The sequence below is a fragment of the Gymnodraco acuticeps genome, unplaced genomic scaffold (genome assembly GCF_902827175.1).
Source record: "Gymnodraco acuticeps unplaced genomic scaffold, fGymAcu1.1, whole genome shotgun sequence".
Lineage (NCBI taxonomy): Eukaryota > Metazoa > Chordata > Actinopteri > Perciformes > Bathydraconidae > Gymnodraco > Gymnodraco acuticeps.
In genome coordinates, this window is record NW_022990342.1 from 222,501 (window position 1) to 233,392 (window position 10,892).

Consider the following 10,892-nt stretch of genomic DNA (forward strand, 5'->3'; position numbering starts at 1 on the left):
TCTAAAAATCACTAAATTCACATTTTCTATTTTTTAATTTATTTTTTACTGTTTTTCTAAAAATTCTCTTTCTTGAAATCTCACTTTTTATCAAAATTCTCACTTTTACTCAAATTGTTAACGTTTTCTTAAAATCTCAAAATTCTCACTTTTTCTAAAAATCAAAATTCTCATTTCCATTTTTTTTTTTACTTTTTCAAAAAAATTCTCACTTTACAAAATGCTCACTTTTTCTCCAAATCTCAAAACAATCCAGTTTGAATCCTCAATGCTTTTCAATCCCTAACCCAGTTGTAGGGCTCTTGGTTCTCTGCATGCGTGTAAATGAATGTGTCTCTGTGTGCAGGCTAACCTGGATGAGCAGCAGATGTCCTCCAACATGCTGGTCAGAGCTCTGATGACATGCATCTGTCAGTCAGCCATCATCTGTGAGTTATCCGCATGTTCCCTGTAGATATTACGCATTCAATCAAGTCAGAATTACCTCATAAACTGCTCCATGCCCGTCCCGTTAATGGCGTTTTGTTTCCTGCAGATGAGAACCCGAACAAGGTGGACGCCGCTAAGATCAAGAAGAGAGCGAAGGTCCTGCAGAAATACCTGAGTGACGACAAGAAGGAGCTGCAGGCTCTCTACGCTCTGCAGGCGCTGATGGTGGAGCTGGAGCAGCCGGCCAGTGAGTGACTTCTTAACATCATTTAGAGCAGCGGTGTCCAAACTTTTTTCACCGAGGGCCACGTACAGAAAATATTCGAAGGGCTGGGCCGCTATATATGGCCTCATAAGTTCAGTCATAAGTTTGAGAAATCAATCAAATGTAGGTAAATTATTCCTTTTAAAAGTTACAGCAGACCTGCAGGGAGTTTGTTCCAGATATTTGGAGCATAATAACTGAACGCTGCTTCTCCATTTTTTGTTCTGAGTGTTGTAGTATGTGTTAGGCTTTATAATTGGTTTAATATGGGAGGCTGTGGCGCAGTGGAATAGTGCGTTGGTGTTGTGATCAGGTTCAAACCCCACTGCAGTCAGCATGTCGTTGTGTCCCTGAGACACTTCACCCCAAAGTGCTCCTGTGGGGATTGTCCACAGTATTGAGTATGTTATGGCGCATTTCCACTGCAGCGGGTAGCCCCGTTTAAGCGTCCTTAACCGTCCTCAAGCGGCCAGGCCAGTTTTTGGTGGCGTTTCCATATAGCCTAGTACCGGCCAGCGGGTACTTTTTCCCTCTTTTTCCGGCCCCATAAAATCGTGGTTCCCTCAGACCAGGGCCAGGGCTGAACTAGTGACGTCAACACTCTCGACTGCTGATTGGCCAGAGAGAATCGTCACAAGATCGCGCGCGAGTTCATCCCTAGCGTCGCATATATATTTAGAAGCAAGCTTGCAGCATTTTTATAAACAGCATTTTGTAAACGGATGAGCTACAAAAATGGCTACGTCTAATAAGAAAAGCACACCGTGGTCGACCGAGGGGGTGACGACGTTCCTACATCTCATTGGGGATGATCAAACAAGAAATGTGAACAAAAACAAAGCCGATCGCCCCGCCTACACTGCGTTGCTACCCCAGGTCCTAAACTGTAATGGAAATGCGCCACGGCCTGAGCGAGGACGCTTAGGGACGCTTAAACGGGGCTACCCCGTTGCAGTGGAAATGCGCCATAAGTCGCTTTGGATAAAAGCGTCTAACATGTAATGTAATGTAATATAGTTTAAATGGTCAATGAGGATTGACATCAATCACTCCATCCTCCTCACCCGTCTTGAAACCACCTTCAACATCTCCGGCACTGCCCTCTCTTGGTTCACTTCATACCTCTCGGACAGAAACCAGTTAATCTACATCAATAACTGCAAATCCCCCACCACTCCTCTCCCCCAAGGTGTCCCTCAAGGTTCAGTTCTCGGCCCCCTCCTATTCATCCTTTACCTGCTTCCCCTTGGTCACATAATCCGCCGTCATGGACTTCAATTCCACTGCTTTGCCGACGACATCCAGCTTCTCATCTCCACCAAGTCCATTTCCACTGCTACCCACTCCATTCTGACAAACTGCATCACTGAAATAAAATCCTGGCTCCAACTTAACTTACTGAAACTCAACTGCAATAAATCTGAAATAATAATTATTGGACAAAACAAGCTCACCACACCTATCCATAACTTCACCCTCAACATAGACGGCTTCCCAGTTCCCCTCACATCCGGAACCTAGGCATCATATTTGACCAAACCCTCTCCTACAACAAATACATCAAACGGATCACAAAGACAGCCTTCTTCCACCTCAAAAACATCGCCCTGTCTACGTCCATCCCTCTCTCCCACTGCTGCCGAAACCCTCATCCACGCCTTCATCACCTCCCGTCTGGACTATTGCAACAGCCTCCTCTACGGTTCACCTGCAAAAATCCTCAAAAAACTTCAAAATATCCAGAACTCCGCCGCCCGTCTACTCACCCACACCCGAATCCGTGAACACATTACACCCATCCTCATCAAGCTCCACTGGCTCCCCATCCCCCAGAGAATTCAGTACAAGATCCTCCTGATGACATACAATGCCCTCCATAACCTGGCCCCATCCTACCTGACTGACCTCCTCCACAGACACACTCCCACTCGCTCCCTCCGCTCTGCTACTGCCAACCTCCTGTCCCTCCCCACCCGGACCAACCTCAAGTCCTGGGGCGACAGAGCCTTCTCTGTTGCTGCACCCACCCTCTGGAACTCACTACCCCAATCCATCAGAGATTCTTCCTCCCTCACAGCATTCAAAACATCACTCAAAACCCACCTGTTCAACACTGCATTCAACCACTGACCACCCCCCTCCCCCCCTATTTTATGTTCTGTTTTTTTTTGGTCCTCTTAATTCTCTGTCAAAGCGTCTTTGAGTTTCATGAAAAGCGCTATAAAAGTCCCATGTATTATTGTTATTATTATAGTAATGTATTAACGTCTCTCGTGTTTCCCCTCTCCTTCAGACCTGCTGCGGATGTTCTTCGACAGCCTTTACGACGAGGACGTGATCAAAGAAGAAGCTTTCTACAAGTGGGAGTCGAGCAAAGACCCGGCGGAGCAGCAGGGGAAAGGCGTGGCTCTAAAGTCCGTCACCGCCTTCTTCACGTGGCTCCGAGAGGCCGAGGATGAAGACGAGTCCGACAACAGCTAGAGGAGGAAGACGCTCGGAGGATTCAGAAGAAAAACCCTGAATCGGCAAAATCCTTCTGCATAAACAGAAACACAAAAAAAAGCAAGAAAAAAAAAAAAATTCTTCAACTGGGAGAGATTGTATTACGGATCGAACACTCGATCAGTTATTTTTTTTTGTTTCCTTTATTTTTTTTGTTCCCTTTTTTGCGCAACTGAATGTCTTTTTTGGAAATAAATACAGAATAAAATAGAGCGAGTAGAAGAGCGAGATAAGAGCCGCGAGAGAAGAGCCGTTTCCTTCAGTATTTCTTTGAAGTTAACCTGTTTTTTTCAAACGTCTTTTTTTTCCTCGCCACGGTCAAACACTATTCAAGACACTTTGCTTAATGACAGATATATAAAAAAATAAAATAAAAAAAAACTTTAAAAGGCTGTTCACATTTATATTTTTGATGACTTCATCGTGTGAGCGGCAGCATCACATCGATCGGTGTTGGATCTACACGACCAAGCGCTAGTGTAGACGGTTAACTTTCCCTTTCATCTTGTGTTGGATGGTTGGAGTGAGTGTTTTGTAATAAAATTAAAAAACTACAAAGAAGAGTGGCGAGCGCTGTCGAAGGGACGTTTCAGACGGACGGTTTGTGGACGTGACGACAGATTTCACGCAGACTTTACGAGTGGGAGGCGATGAACTTTGACCATTTTTTGCTGCTGGGGGGCGACGATGCTTCCCTGACGCCCAAAAAACCCCAAAACCATGTGTCTGTTATACTCCTGCGCTTCAAAACACAAACTGTGGACTGAGAGAAAGAAAACACGCTCCTGCAAAGCCTGTCGTCGGATCTTTAAAATATGAGATAAAAAGTACACGGACAAAAAATCCACTTGAATAAAACACAAAAAAAAAAGCTCAACAGTTCGGATCCTAAAGCCTTTCTGCTTCCTCCAGTGGAAACGCATTTCAGGAGAGTTCTGTAAATATATAAATGGCTTCTGTTTTTTCAAAGAAAAAATGCTAATGTATCGCCATGTGATTCCCCCGAAACAAGTCTTTATCTCCTGTATTTATATTTTTCTCTCCTCGGCCCGGCAGAAGGTGCTTGTATAATTATCCAACCCCAAGTCATTGATTACAATTTAATTGAACATTTGTAAATACTTTTTTGCTTTACTTTATTAAAAAGATATTTAATTAAAGTAAAATGATTTCCTCTTTTCACATCCAAAAACTGGAAGAGATAATAAAGATTGTTGCCAATAAAAGAAAAAAAAATGTCTTCCTTTGCTTTTTATTAAGACTCTTGAATCCTAAACACTACGATCACTTCTGTTGTATATTATATATTATCACTTGTTTTGTGTACGTTTTTATCTCATAATGTGGGCTTTTTTCCTCAAAATTCTCACTTTCTCACTTTTTCTCAAAATGTCGGTTTTTTTCTGAAAATCTGAAAATTATCACCTTTTCTCAAAATCACAAAATTATCACTTTTTCAAAATCTCAAAAAAAATCAGTTGGTGCATTTTCTGAATCTGAGGAGTGTTCTCATCCCTATGATTTAAGAGAAATTGATAACATGTAGTCTAAAGTCAAGGGAATATAGTTGCTTAGCTTTTTTTCAAATGTGTTTACTAAAATGCAAAACAACTTAAACAACCCAGCAGAACATCTGATAATATTAATGCATTTTATTTATTGAGCGCTTTTCTTGAAACTCAAAGACACTTCACAAAGTAAAAATTCATAAAAACAACACTTGTAAAACATTAAAGGTCCCATGTCCTGGCCATTTCTACTTTCGGCTGAGAAAAGATAAGGCTGAGTGAGTGTATGGACCAATCCGTGGAGCCGTTACGTCACTGTGACCTTTACGTCACTACGACCAGGGGGGGGCACTGACTTTGGACCCCCCTGTGGCCGCCCCTGAAAAAAAATAAAAATAAAAGGTTTATGATTAAACCATTTATTGGCTGACGGAATAGGTGTAACTAACGCTATTTGTCATTCTAGTCGGAACCATTAGAGCAGGGGTCTCCAACACGTCGATCGCAAGCCCTCAATAAGTAGCTCGCCAAGCAAATGTAAAAAATACACACAAAAAAAAGGAAATGTAATTAAAATAATCTACCCTATGCATAAACGAAACCTCAATCATAGCGAACTCTATCTACTTACTACAACTCTATATCTAACACCCCTCCTCCCCCCACAATGAATATCGACCAATCACGTTCTTGCAACAGTTTAAAAGGGGAGTGATTAGTAAAATTGCATAAATAGAAAGAAATAATGCTAACTAGGTAACATAAGATAAGAATAAACAAGTTTAAATGATTTGTTATTGGTTGTGATCATATTCTAAAAATGTTTGGATTATTGAAAAGTATACAGCTCCCTTTCATCTGAGTGTTGAGAGCTGTATCCTCCATACATTCATGTTGCTCTCAAAGTGCACCAGATTGATGCATTTCACTTCAACATTTAAGAAAATATCGTCCCGGGAAGCATGCCCCGGACCCCCCCTTGAGGATGTGAGGTCCACCCCCAAATAAAGCAGGTTAAAATAATTAAATTGCATACATTTTCTTTTAGTAAAAACTGAAAACGGGTCCCACAGACCCAAACAGCACACAAAGTATAATGTTAAAATGTGCTAAATATATACACTGCAAAAAAATAAATAAAAGAGGAGTAAAAGTAGCTCACGACTTGTTTTATATTCTGAAAGTAGCTCTCATCCTAAAAAAGGTTGGAGACCCCTGCATTAGAGCGTACAAACTAACTATAAGTATCTGAAATACATATGTGTACTGAAACAAATACCAATACATGTATTGCATTGTTTTCTTATGTGCAATTACTTCATACTGTCTTTGTCTTTTTCGTCCTGCATTTATTGTGCCCCCCTCAGAAAATAACTGGCCCCAGCCTGGCCCCCCCCCACTCAAATTGGTCTAGAACCGCCACTGCGACCAGGAAGAAAAACATTGAAAAAGAGAAATCTCCAACGAGGCGTTCTGGGGCAGCATAGACAGGTCTTTTCTGTGTTAGAGTTTTACTCGCTACAGGGTGTACTTTGAGGGTTTGTGACTGCAGACCGTTTACATGCAGAACAACCTTCACAAGGGGACGGGTGATAACCAGAAAAGCATGACATGGGACCTTTAAATACAGATGAAGAGAGTTTTGATTTTGTTAAAAAGGTGTAAAAACAATCTAAAAGGGTTTTGATCAGGGCAATTTCCGGGGTATACCTTAATCCACTGGGATTTAACCTAATGGAAACATGCATTATTCATTATATAGGCCTAACCCAAACAACTCTTACAAGATGAGACCTGAACACATTGTTTTGTATTCTGAGCTAAGTTCGTCTTATAAACGTCACACACAGTGCTGGACCTCTTGGGGATTTCCAGAAAAACTTCCTCAAACCTTCATTTTAAGGTCCGGACCAAGCGGCAAACTCTGGGGAAGAGCCGGGACGCCAATACGGAAGTGCCACACACTGCAGTTCATCTAGTGGCCAGTAGGAGCAGGCTGCAGAAGGGAGCAATTTCCATAAACCCCCATGTTAAAATACCCAACTTTACAGCAGAAATAAACATGTTTACATCGTGGTTCAAAAAACCATATTCTCTGTATAGTTAGATTCCCCCTTCATGACTACTGTGTGGGGGGTGAATTTTTTCTCAACTCATCTGTTTAATTAATATTAAGCCTTAAAGCTTTTGCATAAATTAGGGCGTGGTCACTTTGATGGACATGTACTGTCAGCTAACAGCAACTTGTCGGCTAGGCTACAACCATAGAGGCTACAACGTTAGTTAGTTGTAGTTACTGTACTTGACCCTTTAGCCGTGTTCGTGGTGATTGTGCCTTTTAGGGAATATTGTTACAAATACCAGACAATTAAAATGTTGTGCTGTGCGCTTGAATGTACTAACAGAACTTCCAAGAAGTCTAAAATTATCATATTATACATGTTAACCCCGTTCGCAGGTGCTTGGTAGCTTAGCTTGCTACTTATTAGCCAGCTAAGGACGTAACCCTTTATACATACATATACATTTTAGTTTATGATTCAGCCTTGGGTAAGACTTTTATAGCCTATGGCTATGACGCCCATAATGCTAAACGGGAGCAAATGTTAATAGGGGACCCAATTATCCCAGTGGTGGCCGCCGGAGCTAACGGAGCCGCAGGGGGCTAGCTCCAGCCGGCGTCCCGGAGCTAGCCCACTGCGGCTCCGTTAGCTCCGGGCGGTGGAGTCCGTCTTTTCTCAACGTGTGAATGACAAGCATTAAGAATAACAAAATATAGCTAATTCTCTTGCAGATTGTCTCATTTGATTATGAATGTAACATTTATATAGGGGAACTACACTGTTAGCAGTAACTTGGTATGCATGTATTTCATGTTAGCTTAGCTTCGTTCTTAGCCTGAGCTAGCTCTGTTTACTTCCAGTTCGGAGGCAGCAGGTCCCGCCTAGGCTCCGCCTCTTTGCCCTTATTGGGAGCAGGCGGGATTAGACTCTGACGTCACAGTCGAACCGTTAGTGGCCGACTCCGCCTACTAAGGGCTTCACGGCAACTCTGCAGAATCCTATGGGTGACGTCACGGACACTACGTCCATTTATACAGTCTATGGTGTGGACACACCGACACACCAAGCTGACACCAAAGAACACGTCGCGACGGACCCGACTGTTGTGTGTCGCCTCAGGTCTCCTGCGTCTCCTGCGTCTTGGCCAACAGTCGCACTGGAACCATGACTGGAACACACTGCAAAGACTTCAGCCGACGGCCAAGTAGCACGTACGCACGGCTCTGGCACTGCGTATGCGTGAGTGGCAATAACTCTCCTTACCAGCAGGCGGCGGTAGTGTGTATTCGTCATTCAAAAGAGGTAACCGGAAGACAGACTGCGTGATATATACAAACAACAAATAGTCTGTGCGTTCAACTTTCACTCTCTTCCATCTCAGACTGCTTCACACAACGCCTTTTAATCGAAAACATGTGCAGTGTGGCACTGGCGGTATCAGCCCTGGGCCTGTTGCTTGTGGAAGCAGATAGCAAGAGGCGGAAGCGAACAATTAGGAGAAACCGCACTAAATGGGTGAGATCATGGATACGACAGCGAGAAGCTCACGGGGCTTTCCCGAACCTGTGTGGAGAGCTGGAGTTAAATGAAATCCCAGATTTCAAAGATTTTGCTCGGCTTTTTCCTGTTCAGTTCCACATGTTGAAGGAACTCATCACTCCACTCATCCAGAGGGAAAACACCAACTACCGGGACTGTATCTCCGTGGGGGAACGTCTGATGGTTACGCTGCGATTTTTGGCAACAGGTATGCAAGCTAAAGCTATATTTAAAATGGCAGCACTTTGTATATTATTGTATATTATGCTTTAGCAGTGGTATACGAAGTACTTATACATTTTACTTCAGTAAAACTGGTAATACCGCAGTGTAGAAATACTCTGTTAGAAGTCAAAGTCATGCATTAAAAGATTTACTAGTGTAAGTACAAAACCAAATGTACTTAAAGTACCAAAAGTGCTGCTTGGTAGCTTGAGAATTTACCAAGGGATCAATAAAGTTGTATCTTAACCTGTAATAAAATATTTTATTATTATATTTTGTATCATGAATCTAAATCTTCATAGTAACTAAAGTAATCTAACTATCTTGTAAACTATAACTTGTAGTTGTGTAGCTAATGAGTGTTTTGTTCAGCTGCTTGTGTAGATAACTCTGTGTATAAACTCTTTGTTAATATTTGCAGGGGAAAGCTTCAGGAGCCTTTCCGACCAATTCCGAGTGGGGTGTCAACGATACGGCAGTTCGTTCCTGAGACCTGTACAGCCATCTACGAGGTTTTAAAAGAGAAATACCTGAAGGTATGTGTGGATACTGACTGGTTTTACTGTCCAATCCCTATGTAATACAGTGAGGTCTGTAGGCATTTGAACAGCAAATGTTTGCTCTGCCATACGAAACATGGGTCTTAAAAAAATACATGTTTTGTTTTTCAGTGCCCAGACACAGTGGAAGAGTGGCAGCAAGTAGCTGATGGATTCCAGGCTCAGTGGGACTTCCCAAACTGCCTAGGTGCCCTGGATGGGAAACACATCAACACCCGCCCCCCATTTTCCATGGTGCTAATGGCACTGGTCGACAGCAACTACAAGTTCTTGAATGTAGATGTAGGTTGCAACGGGAGGATTTCTGATGGTGGTGTGTTTGGTGGATGCTCACTGCAGGATGCCCTGGAGAATAGGACATCCAACATCCCTGCACCTGCACCCCCTCCTGCTTCTGACCAGGCGGTTTGTTACTCCATTGTGGCAGATGAAGCATTTCCCCTGAAGGAGTACCTCATGACGCCCTATCCGAACCAGAGGCTAGCTGTAGAGCAACGCATCTTTAATTACAGGCTGTCGCGGGCTCGGAGGGTGGTAGAAAATGCCTTTGGCATCCTGGCCAACCGTTTTCGGGTCTTTCTAACTTCCATAAACATTCAAGACACTGCCAAAGTGGAGGGCATTGTTTTGGCTTGCTGTGCTCTGCACAACTTCCTGCTCACAGAGAACTGTAGCGTATACATGGCGGGAATTTTTGACCAGGAAGGACCCGATCATGGCACTGTCCCAGGAAGATGGAGACAAGACCCTGACCTACAGCAAGCCACCCTGCCACCCACCACCAATGCTACAGCTCGAGCCAAGCAGCACAGGGATGAACTATGCCAATATTGTAACAGTATCGGTGCAGTGCCTTTTCAGTGGGATAAGATATAGCAAATATGTGTGCCTATCCTGCTATTTGTGTTTATTCTTTTAATCACACAGCGTTAAGAAAAAATAAAAATGTGCCTACGTATCCGTCAGTTGCAGTCCTAGCATTATTATTGGTTTAACTACTAAAACATTTTAAAATGACCATCTTGAACAGCTACAACATTAAAATACTTCTAGGCAGGTTGTGGAGGATACTTGAAGAAGCTATTGTCCACCTCATGCAGGAAGTGTGGCAGCAAATTATGTGGCAACTCCCGCAGTCTGTGTTCAAAGGTTTTTGAGTAGGCCGCGATGTCGTCATTATGTTCAACCTTCGAAGTTAAATGTTCCAGGGTCCTGTCAATCGTGTGCATCAACGTTTCTGATGCCTCACTGGCGGACTCATCCAGCATCTTCCTGCTGCGCTTCACTCGAGGCCTTGGAGTGCTTAAGTGACTGAGTGTGCTTGGCCCCTCTCCGAGCGGTGCCGGTGTGGACTCTGTTCCACAGATGGTGGATTCTGCCAGGGGAGTGCAGGGCCTTGACTCAGCATCGAAGAGGAAGGGCTCCTCAGGGCTGCTGGTCCAGGTTTCACTGCTGGTGCCATCAGGTGGTTCTGCAGCCACCTTTTAAATAAATTCACAATTAGTTTGATTTAATACCATGGATTCTTAAAACTATTTACGTAGCATTCATAACAAAACAATACCCTGAAATGTGTGTGCCATTTGTTCGGGGTGTGGTCAAGTGTGAGAGGCACATTGTAGACAAACTGTGATGGCTCTATTCAGATGCTAAAGACATACTTCTACACAGATTGTGGAAGATAATGGGAGAATGAAGAAACCATCACGTATGAAAGGCTACATGTGAACAGGGGCAGAAACCGTCACGTATGAAAGGCTACATGTGAACAGAGGGGCAGAAACCGTCACGTATGAAAGGC

At 43.3% G+C, this 10,892-nt stretch overlaps 1 protein-coding gene and 1 long non-coding RNA gene across 2 annotated transcripts in view; both read left to right on the forward strand.

Moving 5' to 3' along the window:
• The window catches only part of LOC117551002 (eukaryotic translation initiation factor 4 gamma 1-like), a 91,369-nt gene extending 86,933 nt beyond the window's left edge, over positions 1-4,436 (forward strand). The window contains 3 exon segments of the mRNA XM_034223653.1: positions 347-428; positions 536-676; positions 2,988-4,436. Of these exon segments, the coding sequence (XP_034079544.1) occupies positions 347-428; positions 536-676; positions 2,988-3,175 (411 nt within the window). The 3' untranslated portion in view covers positions 3,176-4,436.
• A 3,546-nt stretch (positions 4,437-7,982) lies between these two features.
• On the forward strand, positions 7,983-10,056 carry LOC117551003. Its single transcript, XR_004569733.1, has 3 exons — positions 7,983-8,514; positions 8,953-9,067; positions 9,203-10,056. It is a non-coding gene; the product is annotated as an uncharacterized LOC117551003 (long non-coding RNA).
• The last annotated feature ends 836 nt before the right edge of the window (positions 10,057-10,892 follow it).